At 39.0% G+C, this 25,942-nt stretch overlaps 1 protein-coding gene across 9 annotated transcripts in view; it reads right to left on the reverse strand.

The window, feature by feature from the left end:
* SLC44A5 (solute carrier family 44 member 5) overlaps positions 1 to 25,942 on the reverse strand; it is a 369,267-nt gene that overhangs the window by 111,174 nt on the left and 232,151 nt on the right. For 5 of the 9 annotated variants that reach the window (XM_058658145.1, XM_058658136.1, XM_058658166.1 and 2 more), the window contains one exon: positions 16,010 to 16,048. The exons of 2 other annotated variants lie outside the window; for them this stretch is intronic. In XM_058658145.1, coding sequence (XP_058514128.1) covers positions 16,010 to 16,048 — 39 coding nt within the window. The remainder of the gene's footprint in view (positions 1 to 16,009; positions 16,049 to 25,942) is intronic. 2 more of the 9 variants (XM_058658152.1, XM_058658133.1) reach the window with 1 other exon arrangement.

The raw sequence follows: 25,942 nt of genomic DNA on the forward strand, positions 1-25,942 counted from the left end.
CCTGCCATTTCATCTTAGGAAAGGGTTTCCCTTTTGTCAAAGACTCAGCAAAGAATTGTTAGGACCCACTTGGCCACTGAGGTAAGAATAGTTAACCCCAAGCACACTGAAACTGGGTGCAAATAGACAAATCTAAAGGCTAGTAGCATGTTTATTGCCAGACAAAACCACTCTCATTACACACTGAAATTTGGTAAAAGAATATATTGTAAACTGCTTATTGCCCACCCATTTTATCGGGGTCCAAGTGGTACTCAGTATGTTCATAAGGTCTTCCCATAAAATTAGTTTAAGAAGGGATTCTTTCCACTTCCTGAGCAGTACGAAGCCTAACTACAAGTGCTTCCCTACTCTGTCAGGGATGAACCCCTAGGTTCTTTACCCACCTATTATCTCTGCTAAAATAAATCTCCACTCTGACTGCCTCATCATCATCTTCAACATCTAAGAATTCTTAAACCTCACAAGGAAAATGAATCATGTTCTTTATCATTTCCTATAAAATGATGTTCCCAATTCTAAACTGAACAAACATGACTTCCCATCTGGCACATTCCATCAACCCAGTTTTATATCAGCACCTTCTTCAATGCTGATAGTCCTGCGGTTCTGTACTGCTTATTGTTCATGTCCAAGATCAAGCGTTTTTCATAGTCCATCCCTTCTGCTTAATATGACTTTCCCATCTACTTTGTTTCTTTATATGGTGAAATCAAGTATGATTAAATTAAAGCCCAAAGTATGGAGCAATTGTTGCAAGATTATGTGAATCACAAGAGTCCTTGAAAGGGAAAGAATGAAATGTGACAATAGAAAGCAGAGAAGATTCATGAATCAAAGAATGCAGAATATTCTTGAAACTGGAAACATAAGCAAAAGGACTCTTCCCTAAGCTTCTAGAAGGGAATTTCCCTTACTGGTACATTGATAAATTTAAAGTGATAAGTTTAAGCCATTGGTTTCTGGTAATTTGCTGCAATAGGAAGCTAATACACCTGACAATCCTCTGACTTAAACAATAGTAGCTCTATTAGAGTAGGATTAGATCTTGAATGGCCCTATTCCTGTAACTGGCTTAGTGTTTGCTATATCCACAACTGGCACTCAATAAATATATAGATAGCAACTTTAAAAAAAAATCAGTTTAATTTTGAATTCTCATAGCTTCAATTTAGGTTGTAGAAATAAAAAATAGGCTATCAATCGTGACAATAACAAGCTAATCATTTCAGATAGATTTCAATTTATATTAAAGGTAATTAATAGACTCCCAGAATCACACTGATATGAGAAATTACCATCTATGCTACCAAGACTAACTTAGCGCCCTGTGTAATGTCAAAATCAGTAGTAGTTAACAAAGGAGGCTAAGTTTCCATTAGCTCAGGTTGTGGAATGAAAATTTGGTACCAAATCACATGACTAAAATAGATCAATATAAAATCAATACAACCACAACTGTTGAGTGGCATCTTGGCTATCAGTGACAACAGTAATTCCAGAAAGATTTCAATCACCAAACTAGATGTGATATTTATAGAATATTTTTAGAGAAAAGTAACTTTAAGTATGCTTAGAGGAAAGAATGTATTACATGTGAAAATTAGACAAAAGCACATGACAGCTATAACAACAGCTATGCCTGTGGGAGAGACAAGACAGCAGTGAAGAAATTAAGCACTGGGCCCAGCGCCGTGGCCTAGCAGCTAAAGTCCTCGCCTTGAATGCCCCGGGATCCCATATGGGCGCCGGTTCTAATTCCCAGCAGCTCCACTTCCCATCCAGCTCCCTGCTTGTGGCCTGGGAAAGCAGTCGAGGATGGCCCAAAACCTTGGGACCCTGCACCCACGTGGGAGACCTGGAAGAGGTTCCTGGATCCTGGCTTCGGATCGGCACAACCCTGGCTGTTGCGCTTACTTGGGGAGTGAATCAGTGGATGAAGATCTTCTTCTCTGTCTCTCCTCCTCTCTGTATACCTGACTTTGTAATAAAAATAAATAAATCTTAAAAAAAAAAAGAAATTAAGCACAATGTCAGGAGTTGAGGTTGGCTTATAAAGCCTATGTCTTCTGAGAAAGCACCACAATTGCCAAGTGTTTCTGTATTTGGCAGATGCAGAGGAAATTTTAAAAAGCTAAAGCCAAGGGACCTGCAATGAGATTGCTGTCATATTTCAGACATGAGATGGTAGGTGCTCAAATGGGGCTACAGCAGGAAGACAGTATGAGGCAATTCCAGAGCGTTACAGTGGAATACATTCGGTGGGGTGAAGGAAGGGGCACAGGCACCATGTGTCATCATCCAGTGATGACAATACCTCATGCAGAAAACGACGCACATTCCAGAATCTCAGCTCAGACAGCAATGTGACTCCACATCAGGACCAGTAAGCTGAATATTAATGCAGATGAGACTCCTCAGCAGTGTTTTCAAGGCAAACAATATAGTACATCATGACCTTATGATGGCAGCTGTTCTTCCAGGCTGAGTAACTGCCTAACCCTTAAGGATGGTAAATCACCCAAATTACATCAGGGCTGTCAAATTTCCTGTTTTAAGAAAGATTTCTCTCATCACAGGATGGTTTCTAAATGGTTTGTATCATTGTTTGAAATAATTTTCTTTGTATGAACACAGATCATAAATGCTTCAGTCATCTTAGAAGTAATGTCTAGAAGAAATAACTACCCCATTGAGCAAGCAGGAGAGAGCATATGGAGCGTACTTGGGCTGCTTTTTAACAGACTGATTTTATAGAGAAAGCTGAAGGATGTACATTTAGGGGTCACTGGAAATGCATTTTAGAAAAGATGCTTTTTCTTGACTACTGTGACAAAGTAGTGAATTTGTGCTGTAAGACAGCCATGAAGTATTAGATAACTATACATCTTAGGATAAACAAAATTTGAATCAATACTGATTTAAAAAGAGAGTCTGGAAGTAAAAAAGAACCTGAATTGAGTTTGAAAGTTATCAGGTTGTGTTTTTCATTTCTCTGTCTAGCAATATGTGTTTTTATTGCTCAGTATGAAGCACAAGAAAAACCCATGACATACTCTAATCACATTGGAGCAACTCTTACTTTATTCTGGTTTCATAGGTTATGCACTTAAGTATTTTATCAAACTCTCTCCCCTACTTCCTAAAAAAATACAAGAACAATTTCACAATCAGAGGTGGAAAATGAACAACATATTTACTCACTCTTGGTAGAAAATAAGTGATTTTAACCTTGCCTTTTATTTGCTGAGTTCAGGCCAAAGCATAACAAATTAATAAAGTTTGAGAAATGATAGTCTACAGATAGAGAAATACAAAAATAACTTTTGAAGTGAAGGCAAATTTGTCTTTAATGTTAAAGTGGAGTAAAAAATCTCATAATGCTTAAGAATAAAAATTGCTAAGGAAAAAACCGCATGAATTGTTGATTTATCACAAGTGCATAAAGCAGCTGGTAGCTATGATAACATCTGCCCGTTCCTTACATCATCCACAGATTATTGATGTGACAAAATTAAACTGCTTATCAATTCTGACTTGCCACAATCCCAGAAGGTGAAAAATCACAATTTTTAGAAAAATATTCCTTTACTAGGCTTGGAGTGCAGGAACGATAACATAGCTTAGTGTGTTACTCCTGTCCATAGTGCATCATGACCCAGTGTAAAACTATAGGCAGACTATTACAATCTGTGCCACACAGGTACCTCTACTTCCAGGATAACTGAGAAAACAAAATTATGACAAAGTATGGCATGTCAGTGTTGCGTCTGGCCAGGAAGTCAGCCACTGGATGGTGACACTCCTCAGGCTCATACAGTCTTGGTTAAGAGACACTGACAATACAGTACTTTTTGGAGGGTATATATTTGTCACCATACAATTTTCATTTAGTTTTTGTCATCTGTACCGGAAGATAGACTGCAGAAAGGCAGAAGTTTGGCTTTTCTTTATAATAGATGCTGGTTAACTATCTGTTATTAGCAAACAATGGAATGTCTCCCACAGATTGTTTTTAAAGCTATTTGTGCTGCTAGTGTTTATGCCCTCTCCAACACATAGTGATGCCAGTTACGCTTTCCATAATGTTGCTCATGCAACAAGTGACCACAATGCTTCTCAAAATTGATTGAACAAGTGCTCTGCTTTCAACTTAAGAAGACTGCTAGCCAGTCAAATTTCCAACTTGCTTTCTGCCAGGAGAGAATTATGATGACCTCATAGACAGGATGATACTGTCAACAGTCATCTCCTGCTGCTGTGGCAGTTAAGGATGTGTAGTGCCCCATCTTTGGAATTCATAAGGGAGAAACCATACAGGGCAATCTGGAACCTATTACCAACACTTCTTATTTATTTACTTATTAAGATTTATTTATTTGAAAGGCAGAGTGATAGTGAAAGAGAAATAGAGAGAGAGAGAGAAATTTAATCTGCTGGGTCTCTATACAAAGGCCACAAAGGCCAAATCTGGGCCACACAGCAGACAGCAGCAGGGATCTTATCCAAGTCTTCCAAGTGGGTGGTAGGCAGGAATCAAAGTGCTTGAACCATCACCACTATCTGCCAGGGTGCACATCATTAGGGAGCTGAAATTGAATGCAGAGTAGTCTACAACCCAGGCACTATGAAATGGGATATGAGCATTTCAAGCAGCATTTTGACTGCTTAGACAAAAGCCTGCCCCTAATCTCAACATGTCCCCAAAGATTCTTCCTGTGAAGTATAGTCACCACAAAGGCATACAAATTAAAATACCATTATCTCACCAGTATTTTTCACAATGACTTAAATTATGAATTAAAATACAAACACATGCTAGAAACGGGTATTTTACAATGTAGTTTTTACCTTCAGAGAATATATGCAAGGACCATTAGTAGAATCACAATTAGCTGTTTGCGTTTTAGCCATGGCTTTCCCTGACTGTTCTGTGGTCATGGGAAAGCTTCTGAGTGGACTCTCACTACATTGTTCAGAGTAGCTCTACGGGAGGTTCAGAATATCTGTGTTTAGCTGATGCTTTAGGATGGTTGGAGATAACTCAAGTGACAGCCCATTCCCAGACACTGATAGAACAGCTGAGTTAAAGCACCTAGAAGAGCTTAGAAACTCAAATGATCAGTCAGTGGGCCAACCAACTCAAACTCTTAACCTAAACATACTAGGTCCTTGCACTCTCTCTTAAATAGGGCATAGCGAATATGTGAAGCAGTGTGAAAGCTATCATGAAACACAGAAGTTTAATAAATGCTCATGCCATATTTAGCATATTTAAATGACCCTTAGCTACTATTGTGCTAAAATTGTATTTTGTATTGCTATATTTAAGACTCAGTTTAATATTTATATTAGATGAAAACTCAAATTTGCATTGCATTTTTATTATCTTTAAATTTTCCTAGATTGCTTAAGGTATATTTGGTAAATAAATTTTATATATTTAAAGTATACAGTAGGATCATTTGATATATACATACAATGTAAAAATATTATCAAAATTATGTAATTAACACAAATATTATGTGATATAACTATTAATTCTTTCTTGGGGTAGAAATACAAGATACATTTTATTAATAAATATATGCTGGGACTTTTAACTGATCAGGATGATACTCTGCCGGCTCTACCTTCAAACCAGAGAAGGTCTCCCCAACAAGCCGTTGAACTTATCTGGACAATAAGATGCTGGACTCTATGCTTGGTACATGCTTGCAATGAAAGAATCTCAACTGAACTTGAACTGTGGTTATGCAACAAGGTGGGGGAATCCACTATGGGGGGAGGGTTTGGGAAGGGTGGGGGGAATCCCAGTACCTATAAAACTGTGTCACATAATGCAATGTAATTAATAAAGATAAATAAATAAATAAATAAGTAAATTTGAAGAATGTTAGAAAGCATTACTAGCTACAGCACTTTATATCCCCACAACATTTTCTATAACTGAATTTGCAATTAAAATAATATTATTTTAAATGGATATATATTAATTGTGGGTCTTAATGAGGTATAATGTCATGTTTTATATTTATATAATATGAAATGATTAAATCAAGCTGATTGATATGTCTAGCACCTCACCCATTTATGGTGAAACATTTTTTTTCTTATAGTTTTTTTTTTACTTTTTTTTATTAATTATTATGCATTATGTGACAGTTTCATAGGCTCTGGGAATCCCCCCACCCCTCCCCACGCCCCTCCCCCCTGGTGGATTCCTCCACCTTGATGCAGTATTACAGTTCAAATTCAATCAAGATTCTTTCCTTGCAAACATATACCAAACATAGAGTCCAGCTACTTATTGTCCAGATGGATTGAACAGTTTCTTGGGGAGACCATTTCTGGTCCAAAGTTAGAGCTGGTAGAATATCATCCCAGTCAATTAAGAGTCCCAATATAACATTAACAGCAATTTGTAACATTATGGAATTGACATGGAACATTTTAAATTTACTCTTAGCTATTCTGCCATAGGTGAGTATATATGCATTATTATTAATACAATCACCTACTGTGAAATACATCTCAAAAATACATTTCTTCTAACAGAAACTTTGTACCCCATATCCATCATTTCATCCACCCCTGGTGATTGGGGTAATCCTCACTGCATGCAAGAGAGTAAATGTGAGAGCCTCAGCAGAGCTCCCTTACACAAATACCTTAGTGGCAATCTCAGTTGCAGGAAGTATTGACAGGCTGCAGACTAGCAAGCCAGTCAAGGAAGCTGTTTGGCATCTCACAGTTAGTCATTTTGATTCAGAAAAGAAACTCATATCTCCCACAGTCACTAAAATTTAGGCTGTGGCAGTGTGACATCTCTTCTCTATTATATTTTAAGATTTATTTATGTCTTTATTTGAAAAGTAGAGAAACAGAAAGAAAGACCTTCCATCTATTAGTTCACTCCCCAAGTGGCCACAATAGCCAATGGTTAGGTGAAACCAAAGCTATGAGCTAGAACTCTGTTCTGATCTCCCACATCTGTGACAAGGGCTCAAGTATTTTGGTCATTTCTGCCTCCTTCCCAGGTGAATTAGCAAAACTTGGATAAGAAGCAGAGCATCCAGAATGGTGACTGGCACTATGATATGGCTATGGATATCTGCAATGTAAGTAAGAGCTTATCATTGCTCTACAATGCTGGCCCCAGTAGGGTACCATCTTGAGAAGAGGGTGTGAAAATCCACATTGTACTGAGGGATGAAAGTCCCACTGGAGCACCACAGACATCCACTACACCAGCTGAAAGGACCTAAGACTTACAAATCCAGAAAGGTCTAGCAGGGCATCTGTACCCCACCACCATAACTTATGCAACACTCTACAGTACAAGTGAAAGGAGGTGAAGAACATCATGGGATCCTACCTCCAAGACCTCCTCTGCCTTGGCCACCTCTCCCTAAGTCTCCACTTTCTCTGTCACCTGGGCTCATTACTTCTGAGACCCACATATATCAGGACTCCCAACCAGGATTCTTTGTGACACCAATCTAGCTTGCCCACTTCTGCTCAGGGCTGTGAAAGCACTTGGTCTTCTCACAGTACCGTTACTGCTTTGACAGCACTCACATGGAGAATAGTCAGGAGTCTGCATTGTCGACTCATTCTAGCCACGCCTGTGGCATCAGGCTTGGTACGGGTAGGTCACAGGTCTGAAAGTCTCTCCATTTCAGCACCACAGCTGGTCCTACGGTTTGTGCCCCTTGCATGAATAGCAGCTGAGTGTGCCAGAGATCCAAGAAATATTATTGGGTACTAGGAATGCCTTCAACATGTCCATCCATTGCTATTATCCAGTACAGCAAAAGAAAGCATAACGAGACAACACTAAATGCAACTGCAACTAAAAATCAAAGCAGCCTTCCAAAGTTGACACCAGAAGACAAGTTTTCAGAAAAAAAATCCTTCAATCAAATAAAAGAGAACCTATAAAAGAGATGAAAACAACTGAGTTTCCTGGCTCATAAATACCAGGGAAGGAACACAGAAAAATCAAAAAGCAAGATCATTTATGAAAAAAAGAAACACATCCCCACCATGAAAATATTTAAAAGTATAAACCCCACTAAACAGAAGAAAATAAGCAGAAGAAATTTTAAAGAAAAAAAACAGAAATAACTAAGCCATTATTTATCATTAAAAGCTCTCAATGTAAATGATTGAAATTCCCTAGTTAAAATACGCAAACTTGCTGAATGGTTTGAAAAAACAAAATCAAGCAACACACTGTCTATAAGAAACTCACTTCACCACTGAAGGTACACATGGACTGAGAACAAAAGGATAGAAAAAGATATTCCATCCAAATGGACGGCAAAAATAAGCAAGAGTAGTTTTATCTAGATAGGATGAAATAGATGTTATACTAAAAACTGTAGAAAAAATAAAGATGATTACCATGTAAAGATCAAAGAATCAATTAATTTAACAAAAATATACAATGATTGTAAAGGTATATGTTCTAAATGCTAGTCTACCCAACGTTATAAAACAAACCACTAAATCTAGAGGGAGTTACAATATAATAGTGTGGATTTCAATACTCTTCTCTCCACAGGCAGACAAGCAAAACTCAACACACAGTTGAGCTACACTATAGACAAATGAACCTATCAGAATTTTACACAATCCTCTGTCCTACAACCATAGAGTATACTTCTATTTTTTCACCAGCACAACAGAATATTCTAGAGAATGGATCATAAATTAGATCACAAATCATTTCATCTATGTTTTCTGACCACAGTGGAATAAGATCAGAAATCATGTAAAAATTTTGAAATTATACAAATATGTAGAAACCAGAAGATATGTTGCTGAATGAGCAATGGATTATTGAACAAATGAAAATAAAACAAAAACTCCCTGAAACTAATGAAAATAAAAGCACAGCATACCAAAACCAAAAATAGCACTAACACCAATAACGGGAGTTAAGTGCCTACATGAAAAACTGAAAAATATCAAATAAAGAAGCAAATAATACATCTTAAGGATGTAGAAAAATAAGAACAAAGCAAATGTAAAGTTACTTGAAGGAAAGAAATAATAAAAATTACAGGAGAAGTGATATAGAGGAAAAAATAAATAAAAAGCATAAAGAACTGGTTTTCTGAAATGCTAAAATTCAAATCTTCAGCTGCACTTAGAATTAACTAAGAAAAAGAAATGGTTCAAAAATGAAATCAGCAGTGAAAAAGGATGGATTACATCTCATATCAAGAAATGAAATATATAAACAGGTACTATTATTAACATCTATACGCCAAAAAATTGGAAACATAGAACAAATGCACACATTTATTTATACATGTATATGTATTATGAAAATTGAATTACGAGATGTAAACTTGAATGAATGAATAGCAAGAAATTAGGCTGATTTAGCAATAAGAAAACGCCAAACAAAATCCCAGGAGCAGATGGGTCCAATGTCATATTTTTCAAATTTTCACGATAGAACTAGCAACAGTTCTCAAATTGTTCCCTAGTTTGAAAGGAAGTAGAGCCTTCCAAATTCATTCTACTAGGCCAGCACCATTTTGAAACAAAGCCCAGATAAGGACATAACAACAAAAAAAACTACACAGTAATATCTCCAATGAACATAGATGCCAGAATTCTGAACAAAATGCAAAGCAAACATTCTAATAAAACATCAAAAAGGTCATTCACCTTGACTAAGTGGGATTTATCATAAGAATAGTTCAACATATGAAAATTAGTAAACATAACATCACATCAGCAGAATGATTGATAAATGTGATTGATCATTTCATTAGGCAAAAATTTAATAAAATAATTTAACTATTCATGATTTTTAAAAAAAACTACACATGTAAAGAAATTATCTCCACTCAATAAAGGTTATTATGACTGTGCCTAGGTCTGTTTTAAGCACAGCTATAGCAGGCTTGGAATGCTTTGCTGTCTGAATTCAGGGAAGCAAAATTCAAAGAGGTCCAGTGTGAGCTCTCCAAAAGTGCCTTGGAGTTTAATGAGTAATTCTACTGATGCAAGCCTCCTGGGACTCTGAGAGGAGGAGTGACTTTGAAGATTTCTGAGAATTCCTTACGGCCTTCTCCTTGTCTTCATGATTAGCACAGGGCTTAGGCTACCTAATTACTCTTGCTAATTATTTTACGAAGAAATTTCTCTTATCCTAAATATGCTTTTTCTTTATTCCTCCAGATTCTTCTGTTCTGATGGTTTCAGTACTGTTTCTCGTTTTAAAACTAAATAACAGCATCCAATAACACCCTTGCTGCAGCTTGATGCTTTGTGGTCTCAAAATCTCTTCCACAAAATTAACCAGTCTAGCATTTTTAAATTTGGATTTCTTTGAAGTCTCAAAGAAATGATAAAATAGTCAGATTCTTTGCTATTGTGTAACAATGGTGATCTTTATTCTAGTTTTCAATAGTCAATTCCATTTGTAGTTTAACTAGCATGGCCTTTTCCAGCTACATTTTTTACTATATTTTATTATTGTTATTATTATTTTACAATATGCTTCCATAGGTTCTGGGGTTTCTCCTCCCCTCCTCCCCAAAACCTCTTCCCTCACTGATTTCCCCAATATTATTACAGTAGTATCGTCCTTCATAAATACTCAGTAACGGAGGATATGCCGAGAAATAGTCATTTAGAAAGCAATCTGGGCGAGAGAGGTTGAATACTACTTAGCTTTTATAACCAACATTTGCCAAGGCCATAGGATGAAGGTTATCCAGACTATTTTCATTCTAGAGAGAGACTAGGAAAAGGTGAACTACAGAGATGATTACAAGTGACTGTAGAGAGAGCAAAGGTAATGAAATTCCTGGAACACAGCAGCATGGGAGACATACTTACATACATACATGCAAGATGTACTCAATCAGAATTCACACATGTTGTTTTTTGCAGGATCAAAAAACCAAGCTGATATCAGACAATGGAGTAGCTTTGATAATGGAATCAGAATGGCCATGTGGTAAGCTAAAGAGATGACAAGATGAATGAGGCACGGATGGGAAGGGTGGAACAAATGTAATTCCCCATTTAGGATTGTGAGTCAGAAGTCAACTTTACACGTGCTTTTTCCTAAAGAAGAAATACATCTTTTTCTCTAAAATTGCATTTATTCTCCATAGGATTTCTCCAGGCTTTCTAGAATTTTAATTGGAGTCAAACTATTTAATAATAATCTTTGATTGTTACAACTTTAGCTAACAATGACATCTGAAAGTGGAAAAATAAAGAGTAATTAAATTATAGGGGAATGCAAAAGGTTAGATACCACATGTTTGCCTTAATTTAAGATGAAATTATGTCAATCTGGAAAATAGTACCTATAAACTGTGATATTATTTCAACCTCAAACAGCCTGTATCACATGCAATAAGATATTGTGATGTAATTAATGAACCAAAAATCAATGGGAGTCAGACTGCTTATGATCTACATCAAAGAACTGTAAAACCTAATATACTTTTTGGCTTTTTTTTCTTTTAATCTTTTCCTTTTAATTTCTTTGATTTTTTTATTCATTAATTACATTGTATTATGTGACACAGTTTCATAGGTACTGGGATTCTCCCCACCCCTCCCCAAAGCCCTCCCCCCATAGTGGATTCCTCCACCTTGTTGCATAACCACAGCTCAAGTTCAGTTGAGATTCCCTCGTTGCAAGCGTATACCAAACATAGAGTCCAGCATCTTATTGTCCAGTCAAGTTCAACGGCTTCTTAGGTATACTCTCTCTGATTTGAAGACACAGCCAGCAGAGTATCATCCCGATCAATTAAAAGCTCCAACATACCATCAGCAAAAATTTACATCATTATGGTATTAATTGACATAGTAATGAGTAACCAATATGTTTAAAATAAATGCGAGTTCTTAACCACCTTCTGTGACCACCTCATTGACATTTCAATTTTAGTTTATACACAACATATAACATATATAACATAACTTGTTATACATAACATCATATCATCTTAAATTAAGGCAAACATGTGGTATTTAACCTTTTGGGATTGGCTCATTTCCCTTAACATTATGGTTTCCAGTTTGACACATTTGGCCACAAAGAACTGCACTTTGTTTTTTTTTTAATAGCTGAGTAGTATTCCATGGAGTAGATGAACCATAGCTTTCTTATCCAATCCTCTGTTGATGGGCATTTTGGCTGCTTCCACGTTTTTGCAATTACTGATTGTGCTGCTGTGAACATAGGAGTGCATGTTGGTTTCTCATAAAACAAGTGTTCTGGATATATTCCTAGGAGTGCTATTGCTGGATCATACGGTATGTTGATTTTGAGTTGTATGAATGTTCTCCATACTGATTTCCAGAGAGGCTGTACCAGCCTGCAGCCCCACCAGCAGTGGAGTAGGGTTCCCTTTTCCCCGCAACCTCGCCAACAAGTGTTGTTGATGCTTTTATTCATGTGGGCCAGTCTTACTGGCATTAGGTGGTACCTCATTGATGCTTTAATTTGGATTTTCCTTATTGCCAGGGAACTTGAGCATTTTTTCATATGTTTATTTGCCATTTGGGTTTGTTAAGAACCTATGAATTCAGTACTGGGGTGGGAGAACAGAGAAACCTTCCACCTCCTTAGAATGTGTGAGGAAGATGTTAATTATAACCTATCAAGAATATCACAGGTAACTTACAGGTAACAGACTAGAATCAGCATTAGACATTAGCACAACAATAGACATACAGGGGGAATCAAGAGTGATCCTGATAACCTCTTAACAGGAGGTCAAATGCACAGAGCAGGGTGAACCCCAGAGTGGAACAGGTGGACAGGAGGAGGCTTGTATCCCAATCCTGGAGACTCCCGGATCCTCACCAAGGACCATTCAGTATGGGCACCAAGGACTACATCCCAACGGCCAAGGAGACCAAGCGGAATTGGAGTGCCTTCAGAGGCCAAGAACTCTGAGGTCATCCACCCGCTTTTGGATCTACCATCTGGGAGAGAAGAAGTCCAAATCCTTCCCCACAGATGCCAAGGTCATCGGAACGACAACCAGGAGCCCTGAGCAGTCCGCAGAAACAGAAGAACAGTAAACTCCCTTTGGGACGCGGGAGGGGGAACTTTCTCTGGTCCTTACTTACTTCCAACTTTGGATCCCCACCCTCTCTTGCAATGACCATCAGGGTCGCTCCGGAGCCCCCCACCCCAACACACACACACAAACACACAAAAATTAGACAGATAGAGAACAACAAGGAAAGCTTAGAACCAGATAGAAAATGGTCAGCTTGAACTCACATATACCTTACCAGGTAGGACACAAGATTAGTTACTCCTCACTAAGGCATTGAGAATTTCTCTGCACACCACTCCTAAAACTGTTCTGCACCTCAACTGTTGACAAATGCCTTGTTAGATTTATAAGCCAGTTTAGACTATCCTAAAATCTGCCAAGTTCAGCTTCAACACTATAAACTGCTAAATATAAAAATGAAAATAGACACAAGACAGCTGAATAGTATCCTATAGCCATTTTAAGGTGTATAGAAGCTGGTTGCATATAAACTAAAATTGGAATGTCAATGAAGTAGTCACAGGATGTGGTTAAGAACTTGCATTTTCTAACATATTGGTTACTCAATACCATGTCAATTAACTCCATACTGTTGTAAATTGTTGTTGATGTTATGTTGTGGCTTTTCATTGGAGGGGATGATATTCTGCCAGCTCTGCCTTCAGACCAGAGATGGTCTCCCCAAGAAACCATTGAATGTATCTGGACAATAAGATGCTGGACTCTATGCTTGGTATATGCTTGCAATGGAAGAATCTTGACTGAATTTGAACTGTAATACTGCAACAAGGTGGAGGAGTCTACCATGGAGGGAGGGTTTGGGGAGAGATTGAGGGAATCCCAGAGCCTATGAAACTGTCTCACAAAATGAAATGTAATTAATTAAAAAAAATCATTCCTCCAGAAAAAAAAATTATAGGGGAATGTTTTAGGCCTGGGATTTGACACTGGAGATATTTAACAGAAAAACAATTTGATTCACATGAAAATTACATTACATAAGAATTATCATGACAAAATAAAATTATTAGTGTACAAACATAAAAAAATAAAGCATTTTTCCTTGAGTTGAGGAATATCTTCAGAGGGCTAAAGAATATTATAATTCTTAATTTTGAAAATTGCAAAAATTGATATTGGAAGGAAAACTTCTAGAAAAACTGTGAAAAGAAAATTTATGCTAGCTGAAATTCCTATATTATTATTGACAGAAAATTTGGTGGAAAAATCATTTCTTCTTTCTCGTTTGTGTATACATAGTAGCCTTGGCAATTACCAAGTGCAATATCACCTCAGTCATCCTATAACTTCTGAATATAACATTCAGAACTTGTAAACATTTCCCTTGACTCTACACTCAATACAGATGCAATTTCAGTGAACACAAAATCAAAAGTTCTTTCTAGGCCAAGACTTAATAATGAGTGTCCACATTATAGCTTCCCTAACAGAATGTCAGTTGTGCAAGATTGCAGGGCAATGTTTAAATTGCACTTTTCCCCCAGTAAGTCCTGTTCACTCAAGCAGAGCAACACTCAGTGGTGCTTACCTCTTTAGGCAATTTCATAATTTCTTTGGTGCATTTATCTCATAAATCTTGTTATAAAGATGAGTATTTTATGGTAGGTCTAATTATCTTAATTGAGAAGACAAGGTTATAGATGAAATTTCAATTTACAGCATACTGAGGACAAAACCTTATTTTAATTCATTCTGCATTTTGAAGTACAATGGTTGAATCACTGTCTTCTGATGCCACAGAAAGACTTGGCTTTCATTTTTTTTCTAAGGTAGGGAAAACACAATTGTTGATGTCTCTCACCCCTATATCTCAGTCTCTAGGATTAGAAAATTACAAATTGAAGTTTACAAAATGGCCTCTACATGAGATCTTATCACCTACCTTTGGACTTTACAGAATCATATGCAATCAGGCAACAAAATCTATAGAAAGCAATTTTGAAACTGCAAAATGCTACCAAAGTGTAAAAACAAAAACACAATCTAAGTTGGCAACAATAAATTACATGAGTCAATAAAAGTGTTTTGTGCACAGAAGCAGAAAAATACATATATGATAGTTTTCTCAAAATAAATTTATTTTCAACTGACAAATAATTGTATATACTTCTGAGACATAAAATAATTTGCTGACTATATGTGATGGAAAGATTGGATCAGGCTAGTTAACTTCATTATGGGGATCATAGTTGACATATTTCCAAAATCATTAACCTCATATTTTTAACATTTTAATAACATACTTGCTATCTTTTTCATTGAGAATATCTGATCCAAGTAATGTTGGAGGTCACAGCATAAGCATACTTATTTATGTATCTCAGAGGCAATGAGAGCACACATGGGAAGGAAATTATTGAAGCCAATATTTCTGTCATTTGCACATGAATCATCTGAAAATCTTGGGGAAAATGTAGATTGTGACTCAGTGCATGTGGGGCATGTCTCAAGATTCTGCATTTCTCATTCCCAGGGGTTGTCCACAGTTTGTCTATAGATGCAACTGTATGGAATTGATGGAGAGAGCTAATGACTACAAAACAAAGATGCCAGGGATAGAATATTCAAAGTGGCATGAAACCCTGACAATGGACTCTTTATTGCAAAGAGAGATTTGAACAAACTTACATGTGACAAAGTCACAAGCTGAGTTGGAAGTATAGGCAGAAAATAAGATGTGTGTGCTGATCTGGGGCAGTAGAGCATCAGAGGGCACTTGGTGCTCTCCTGAGCGGGTAGGGGCATGTTCTCACAACTCCAAAAGAAGGAAAGCCTTTCTGGAAGGTGAAGTAAAAAAGCCATCAGTATGCAATTATTCTTTATCAGTCAAAATGTTCCTAGGTTCTGAAAAGAATCATAGTATTTCTTAATGGCCATCCTATCACGAAGAAACTGATATAGCTCTTAGCACTGAGGCCGTGACTTACCAAAGTCCTGTTCCTCAGAGACACTATCTGGTGGCTCTTCTAGGAGAAAGCACAAAGGCAACACACCTTTATTTAGAGTGACCAATGGTTCTGGATATCTACTCATCTCTCCCTGTCTAGCAACCGGCTACTCCTTACATTTTACACTATAACTTAGGGTCAGTGGGTTAGCTGGACAAATACAGTTGTCCCATGGAGGACTAATTCTACAATCCTTATAGATATTAAATTCACGCATTCTTAAGTCTCTTGCATAAAATAGTGTAGCATTTACACATAACTTGTGAACGTCTTCCTATGAACATTAAATTATCTCTAGATTACTTAGAACAAATGAAACAATGTAAATTCTATGTAATTAGTTGTTAAATTGTACTGCTTGGGAAATAAAGGTGAGGAAAGTGTCTGCAGCACAGAAGTAATCACTGGTGCCCAATTACATAGCACATATCAGGAATGATGAAACATTTTTGATTGGCTAATTGAATTTACTTACACAAAACCCACAAATACTTGGGTGCAGCTGGGTACAGCTGTATTTGATACCTAAAGCTACTGACAATGAGAATTTAATCTTAGCTAGATATAGTTTTAAAAGTTGCATGGAGTTGTTGAAAATAAGAGGTTTGGTGTAGGGAAATAAATCTGTGAGCTTTCATTTAGTACAATAAAGGTAATATTGTATAGACCCAAAAATCTGTTACCAAGCAATGAAATACCTTGTGTATTTTCACCTTCTGTTGGACCCCTAGAAGATATACTGGTTAAAAAAACCTTACTATATATTAAATACCTTTAACACATGCAGAATAGTAATTTAGATTATGAAAAAAAAAGAGATGTAATTCAAATTCATGATTCCAATATTTAGCAGATCACATGGGGCCTTTAGGTTTAATAAAAGCCTCCATGTGCTAGTTATGGCTGTAATCAAGTCAATCTGTAAGGTTTAAATTATGGTTTTGGGGACATGGAAGCAAGTACCATAATACGTAATGAACAATGACGGCATACTAAGATTTCAGCTTTCACTTATAATAAACAGAAACATTAACACTCTCTGAACACCTTGTTTTGGGTGCTTTATCAGAATTGCCAATACAATCATTAGAGCTACTGAAAAGAATCCCCATTCCATGTCCAATGGACAGAAACCACAGCAATTGGTCTTGGTATGCTGCTTCTCATCAATTTAAACAACAGCAAAAGCCAGTGAGAAGGTAGGGAAAAAGATTCCAGAGAAAGTGAATTTTTGTAAACTATTCCCTTGGGAAAGATAATGTTAAAATATTAACTAATTTTCAAACACATTGTTTAGCACAATAAGTGACAGGATTTATCTACATATTCTTATTTAATAACCAAAACAACCAATGCGTTATTAGAATAGTCAGTTCTCTAGGGTGGGTGTCTGACACAGTGATATCTGTCACCTGGGAAATGGCATCCCTAAAGTCCTGGCTTGCTTCCAATCCAGCTTCCTACTAATGGTGACTCTTGAAGCAGTAAGTGATGGTTAAAGGATTGAGATCTCTGCTAAAGGATTGAGACCTTTGTGAGAGACCCAGATCTAGTTACTGGCACCCATCTGGGTCTCTCAGGTGGGTAGCCGGGGCCCATGTAACTGGACTATATTTTCATCTGCTTTCTCAGGTGCATTAGAAGGTAATCAGAATGGAGCTACCAGGATTCAAATTGTAATTCATATAAGACACTGGTGTCACAAGCAGTGGCTTAGTCCAATGTGCCATAATATAACTTCCTTTTGATATATAAAAATTCATTTATTTTATTGGAAAGTCAGATATACAGAGAGGAGAGACAGAGAGAAAGATCTTCCATTCAGCGATTGACTCCCCAAGCAGCCGCAACGGCTGGAGCCGCACCAATCCAAACCCAGGAGCTTCTTCCAGGTCTCCCACATGTGTGCAGGGTCCCAAGGCTTTGGACTGTCCTTGACTGCTTTCTCAGGCCACAAGCAGGCAGCTAGATGCGAAGTGGGGCAAGTGTGACTCCACCTATTTCGGATGCCAGCGTGTGCAAAGCAAGGACTTTAGCTGCTAGGCTCCTCCACCTGGCCACAACATCAGTTCCAAATAAAAACCTTTAAAATTCAATGTGAAGCCATTAGGAATAATCAATAATCTTTAAAAAAAGTTAAGTTTCCAAAGACAATATGAGTCTTCACATTGCTAATAAATGGAGGATCTGGGAAGTCAAATTACAGTCTGCGTGGCTGATCACAAAACTAAAAGTCATTCACAAAGTTTTCAGGGAATGATCTTACACACACACACACACACACACACACACACACACACACACACCCCTTAAAACACTTGTTGGTCTACATTTATCAGGACAACACTCATTATTAGGAACAAACAGCTTTCAGACTTCCTGAAAAGCCAAATAACCCCAGCTATAGCTGACTGCCTTGTACCTGGACAAGTGTTATACAGCTGAAAGAGAAGCAGCCAGTACCTGGAGGACATTATGGGCCTGGTTAATGCCAAATTTGTGTTAATTATACCAGTGTGCCAGCATAGTTGCCTATTCTATTCTACTTTTGTTTTTATTTTTTAAAAGATATGTGGAGATGGTGAGGAATATCAGGCCAGGATATGCCACCCCAGCCCCAAGGTTTGAGGATGTGGGAGGGCTGCCAATTGCCCAGGGAATGGGATATGAGGACATGTTGGAGTGGGAGCAGCTGAGAGCATGTTTGACAGAGGAAGAATGATTTCTGGAGTCTACCACAGACCAGGCCATCGCATACAAGGTAGGCAAGCGAGCTGAGACAGTGCGGTTTAGAGAGGGAAAACCAGAGGGCATACCTGGGTCAGGCCAAGGCACCCACCATGAGGGAGACCTGTGCTGGGTTAAATAGCACCACTCACTATCCACTGGTATATACAAAAGTTGGGACTAAGGGGCATGTCTGGCTAGGCTAAGCCGTAGTACCCATCCATGAGTGTTGAAGCAGAGAGTGGATCACATCAGGATGGGCCGCAGCACCTACCACAGTAACAGAACTAGATCTGGGGGCAGATTCTGCAGGGGAATTGTGGGATTGCCTCTGCGAGACTATAGCATCTGCAATTCACATGAGAGCTAGACATGGTGATGGGCCTAGCCAGACTGGACCATAGAGCTACCTGGCAGGAACCCATCTAAGTAACACTTGTAGGAACCAGGACTGGGAAGAAGCAGCACAGGGTCAGGCTACAGCACTCGCTGGCATATGCAAGTGCTGGGACAAAGGACAGACCATACTAAGTAAGGCTGCAGCATTCACCAACACACATAAGATCCTGGGCATGGGGCCTGATGCTATAGCCTAGCAGCTAAAGTTGTCATCTTGCATGCTGGGATTCTATATGGGCACCAGTTCTAATCCCAGTGCCATTGCTTCCCATCTAGCTCTCTGCTTGTGGCCTAGGAAAGCAGCTGAGGATAGCCCAAAGCCTTGGAACCCTGCACCCGTGTGGGATCAGCTTGGCTCCAGCCATTGTGGCTACTTGAGGAGTGAATCTTCATATGGAAGATCTTCCTCTCTGTCGTTCCTCCCCTCTGTATATCTGACTTTGCAATAAAAATAAATAAATCTTAAAAAAATAAGATCCTGAATCCGGTGGAAGAATTTGGGGAACTTCCCTATTGGCCACAACTCCTGCAGGGGAGCACAATAGCTGGGGCTGGAGGCAAGTTAGGCAAGGCAGGATTGCAGCACTCCTCAGCAATTTTGTGGGTCTGGTCTAGGACAGGCCAGGCTGGGCCACACCACAGCACATGCTGGCATGAACTAGAGCTAGGATAGGGTATGCACCACACCTGGCTGGCCCAGATGCAATACATGCCAGAGAGAGCTGAGACTGTGGATGGGCCGTGCCAGGCTGGGTTGAAGCACCCACCAGCATGTGCAAGATCTGGAGGTGGGAATGGGGAGAGCCCTAGTAGGAGAACTCTGGGGGACTGTCTTGGTAAGCTGTAGCTCCCACTGGTGAGTGTAAGGTCAGGCCAGGTTGGGCTGGGCTATACCACTCATGAGCATATGGATGGGCCAGGTTTGGGGACAGGCCAGGCTGTCCACAGCACACAATGGCACAACTGAGAGACAGGAGCAGGCCAGACAGGGTTGTGCCACAAAAGCAGCCAGTTTACATGGGGGCTAGGGGTGACCCAGGCTAGAGTAGGCTGCTGCACCTGCTGGGGAGATTTGGGACTGGAGGTGGGCCAGGTTGAACCAGGCTGTGCCACCTGTTGGTGAATGCTGAGACTGGTGGTGGGTTACTTCAGACTGAGTCATAGTACCTGCTGACACATGCAAGATCTGGGGCTGGGAGCAGCCCTAGTAGGGGAACTTTGGTGGACTCTATTGTTTCTTTTGGTGGACTCTTATTGTTTGCCTGCTGCTTCCACTGAGACGTGTGATTGCTGGGACTGGGATGAGCCAGTCTAGGGGCAGTCCAGGCTAGGCTAAGTGGCTGCATCTATTGGTGCACATGAAAGCTAGAATGGGTGCAGGTCAGTGAAGCTAGGTTTCAGTATCCACTGGCAAATGTCAGGACTGGGTGTGAATTTTGTCAGGCTAGACCATAGTAACCCCTGACTGCTGCAGGATTCAGGACTGGGAGCATGCCTGGTAGGGAAAATGTGGCACTCCTTTGCTAAGCTAGAACTCCCATGGGTGAACAAGGAGTCAGGGTTGGTGCACCTGGTTGGGCAAGATGGCAGCACCCATCAGAGTGTGTGTAGGGTGGGTCTCAGGCAGGACTGGCCGAGCTAAGCTGCCAGCATCCATGAGTGCTCATGATAGCCTGATGAGAAGTGGGACAGAGCAGGCTAGGTTGCAACACATGTCAGCACATGCAAAAACTGGAGCTGGGTAGGCCTGGTGGGGGTTATTTGGGATCACCTGACTAGGTCACAGCACCCATTGGTATCTGTGAAGACCAGGTCTGTGGTGGGCTGGGCTAGGCCATAACATCCATCAGTTCACATTAGAGATGGGGCTGGGGGTGAAACTGACTAAGCTACATCTACCAGTATATGTGCTGACTGGACAGAACCTGACCCTGTACTATCTGGCACACGTAAGAGTCAAGTCTGAGGTCACCCCTGGCAAGGTTTCTTGGGGAACTCTCCAACTAAATTGCTGGACTCAAACCTCAGTCACAGGGAAAATCACAAGATACGTGGTCTGACCTTGTAGTGACCTTGGAGTGTAAGGACTGGGTCTCCTCAGTTCCTGACACCTGTGCAGTGGTCAGCATGCCCAGATATCTATGGAAGACATAACATCCAGCTCATCTAGGCCAGCACAAGACTCTTAGAGCCTTGTCAGGGGATGGAAAGCAGAACAGGTTGGACTAATCTCCTGGCCAAGTTTGCAACATATTCCTGGTCCTGTGGATTCACTAAGGTGAACTTGGTCAGTCAATATATCTTGAAAGATTTTCTCTCCCCCTTATGCAATGCAACCAACAATGTCTCAGTACTATCTAAACAACTCAAGTAACACCCTTGGAACCCTCTTACCCACATTGGGATCTCTAAGGCATCAAGAAATGACCATCTCTCTAGCCCTGGGTGTGGATGAGTTTGACGGCAAAAAAATAGACTCCTCTCCTACCCTCCCTGAAGATACAAGAAGAAAAAAAGAATTGAAACATTTGTCTTACTCACCTTCCTTCATACCCCACCCTAATCAGAGACCCACATGGGCACGCATCACTTTCAACTATGAAAACAATGTTTAAAATAGAATAAAAAATCAAAATGGGTAATATAAAAAAGAAAAAATAAATAAATCAATAACAATGCTAGAGAAATGGCCCTCCTCCTTCACAAGTTTATTAGAACAACATGTAAGTATAAGTCTTGGTTTCTGAGGGGCAAGACAAAATCTCCAAATCCTCTGCTAATGGCTTCATTCCTGCTCATGGGCCATAAACCACTGAGCTTACATTTGATTTCAAACATGCTATAAAAATTAATCACATTAAAAACAACACGTGATCATATAAAAAATCACATTAACAACAGTTTTTGTATCATACACTTCTAAGAGAACACTATCTCGTATAATAATCGTGGTAAGCCTCTTCCTCAAGCCCCCTTACATCTATAGTCCACAGCCATCCCAGACTAACAAACTCCAAACAGCACTGCAGACCCAACCAGAATCTGAGATCAAAAGCACAGAAGGGAGTGTATCAGTTATTTCAGCCCTAGCAGGTGATAATGGGAAAGGTAGTAGCAGTTAGTCACTATAAAGGGTGTGCTTTGCATCTGTTAAAACCCTCCCAAGAACCATATACAGGGTCATTAACCCTCCATCACAGATGAAATAACAGACTCAGAATGTTGAAAGTATTTGACTAAGGTTGTCCAGTGTCATGTGTTAAAACAAAACAAAACAAAACAAAAAACCAATGAAGCAGGACAAATGTGCTAATCTCCTGTCTTCCAGGCTGATATCACACAACTATATTGGTTTTTATTCCTTCTCATATACTGCAAAACGAATAAACAGTCAAAGTTCATTTTTTTCTATGTAATCAATTTACAGGATTACTGAGCTAACTTTTTATATAAGCTTCAACCTTTTCAAAAGCTGTTAGAACACTCACATATTTCCCAAATTGTCTTGTGCCCTGGAAATACCCCAAAGTCAAATTACTATGACAGTAATAGTTGCTGGGAAAGTGAAATCTGGAGAGAGATAAGATCCTGAATTTGTATCTTGCCTAGTCATATTTGATGCAGTAAACACAGATGAAGTTTCAAACAAGGAGTCAGGAGACTTCTACTTTCTAGTTTTATTGCTGTGCCTTTTACCACATTTTACTCCCTTTGGTCTTTCTGGCTTGTGGAGTTTAAGAGGATTAGGATTTTTTGGAGTTGGGGGTAGAAGAGGAAAAATAAATGAATGAAAATAGCTTGGAAATTAATGTGGGGGTAGTATTCCTAATTTGTCAGCCTAGGCTATTATTAAAAAGATGCAGGATCCTACTTGCATTTACAAGCTCAGCATCAATAAAGGTGGACCAACCAGATGCTATGTTTCTTCTATGATGCAACAGGTATAATATAGAACCCCACAGAATGTATTATGTTCCAAAATGCACCATGACACTCCTTCAAAGGAACCACAAATTCAGAAATTGAGATATTCTTCACGGCACCAGATCAATGACAGAGGAATCGGGTGCTGTGCTAACTAGAGAAGCTGAAGGGCATAACCACCAAATGCAGTCTGGTCCTACACTACATCACTGTTGGTAAAAACAAAACAAAACAAAACAAAAAACAAAAATAAAACCTGAAAATGGTGTTTTGGAACAACTGAAAATACTAAAATATTAGATGAAATTAATATTTATTGAAATGAAAAGGAGCTGTTAACTTTTCCTGTTTTGCAAGTAGCAAAAAACATGAAAAGCAAAAATCTCATTCTTGTAAAAATACGATAGATCTGAAGGAAATATGAACATATTTGTGAACTATCAGAATATGCTGACTTAGTAAAGTTTTGCTTCAGTGTGCTTTCTAACTTTCTATGATGCTCATAAAACTGTCTTTATAGTAATAACATTTATTTGAGTTAAAGATTTAGTTCAAAAATAGAAATACATCTTCTTTTCCACAGAGCCACAGAATAAAGCATGTAGTTAATTACAACATAACTACTACATAGACTGATCAGGAGTTACTTCATAGGTAGTACATTTTTTAGAGCAACCTAAACTCATGTCCATTCATTGGTTTCAGGTGCCAGGGACGGCCCAGCACTCACTACCTTTTAAGTTGTCTAGCATTTTTGTCATAGCCTACTTCCATTCTTTTATGGGGGCCATCAATGAGTGAACCTGGGCTTTTGCTGGGGTTGGTTTGCCCAGAGCTCCATTTCCCTCTACTAAGCTGCTTTACTTGATTTGGCCCTCAGGCCTTACCTAAAATTTTGCCAGTTTTAGGACTGAATTCCACTTTTACTACTCTTGGCCCCCTGGCTTGGACACGTTTACTAATGGAAAGAATGCCCAGAGCCAATTTGTTGCCAATTATCTGAATTTTCATTATCTTCTCATGGCAAGAACTACTGCTGTGGTGCCCTCCCTGTCAAACTGGATCACATTTGCCACTGTTGCACGCCCAAATTGCTAGATCTTGGCATGACCATTATACTGCAGTGGACAAACTGTCCATGCTTGCAGAATCAGCTTCTGAAGCTAGTTTCATTTCCTATTCTATCCTGACTTTCATATTCACCCTACTCATTGCCCTCTGCTATTAAAGATAGATCTGATGGAAGCCCACTTTGGTTTAGAGGTTGGTAACAGGTACCTTAGTTAGAGCAAAAAATGGTGTAACCACGTCTAGAACTTTATATTTTCTTTCTTCCAGAATGCACTCACTTATCTAGCAAGTACTTAATGATATCAAAGTGGTTCAAACACTATGTTGGGCACTGAAGTTATCTAAATCAATGAACAAATTCCTTTCTTGATGCAGTTATTTGTAGTCTCAGGATGAAGGATGTCAAGAAAATAAGGTCAACAATAACTATTTACTTGAAAATGTTAACAAGTGCTGTGAAGGAGGAGAAAGTATTGGGTATGAGAAGAGCCTTTAATCTGAAGTGTAAAAGTAAGAGCTGCCATGATGGTTACTAGTCTTCGCCAAGGCCATGCTTAGGAAAGGTGCTTGTGATAGGAAGGAACCTGGCAGCTATGAGGAACTGAACCAAGGCCATTGGTTCTGCAGGGCACTACACAGGGCATGAGTAAAGTGAGCTAGGCTGGACAAGTGGAACATTTGACTACCACATAAAAGGCTCCAATTGTTCCCCCACCTGGATGCTCTGAAGTCAGAGATGAATCTGAGACTGTTTAATATCATCAGAACTTTCATGTTCTCAGAAAAAAAATTTTTGGTGATTTCAAAGAGATGGCAATACTGTGGGCATCCTTAATCAGGTACTGAAAACAAAGGAAAAATCATGATCCTATGTTTTAGTAACACTTTTTGCAGTCCAAGAAGGCACAAATTAAAGAAAAACAGTGTAGATCTTCCCTGTCTATCTTTCCCACTCTCTTTTTAACTCTATCTTTCAAATAAATAAACATACATCTCTAAAAACAAAGAAAAATATAGTAAGAATAATAAAGTCTGTAAAGTAAGAATATGTTGCAAAATAGTTACAAGGAGGGGCTGGCACTGAGGCCAGCAGGTAAAACCATAACCTACAGCATTCCATATGGATGATGAGCTGAGCCCCAGCTGTCCCACTTCCATCCCAATTCCCTGCTGATGACCTGGAAATCAATGGAAGATGGTCCAAGTGAGTGGTCTCCTGTACCTACATGGAAGTTACAGAAGAAACTCATAGCTTTGGATCAGCCCAGCTCTACCCATTGGAACTATCTGGGTAGTGAACCAGTAGATGGAAGAATTCCGTCTCTCCCCCATAACTCTCTGTAACACTTTCATTTAAATCAGGAAATAAATATCAAAATAGTACTTACAAGAAAGAATTTGAATATGACATTTTAATAATTAGAAATTCTGTATATTTTTAGGAAATGTAAAAAGTTTTAGGAGCTTGTAGCCTGAAAAATGTTCAGTTCATAGAGTTGAGATGAATTTCTTCATGGCCATGGCGAAGTCAAGATGACCTGGCCTGGTACCATCTTTCACTCCCTAGGGACCTACAACAAAGATTTTTGTGTCTGTTTTCTGATCATAGAGATGCAAAGTAAGTATTCTAACTACTCAGCACAATTTCTAGTGATTAATAGGTAATTGGTGAATGTTATTCCCTTTCCTTGTAGAACACAATAGCTCCAAAAGATTGTAGCACATGAAAATAAGACAGATAGATGAAACAAAAAGCAGGTGATTCAGAACAAAAAATTTTGCTCTCTTTGT

Source organism: Ochotona princeps, chromosome 2 (genome assembly GCF_030435755.1).
Source record: "Ochotona princeps isolate mOchPri1 chromosome 2, mOchPri1.hap1, whole genome shotgun sequence".
NCBI lineage: Eukaryota > Metazoa > Chordata > Mammalia > Lagomorpha > Ochotonidae > Ochotona > Ochotona princeps.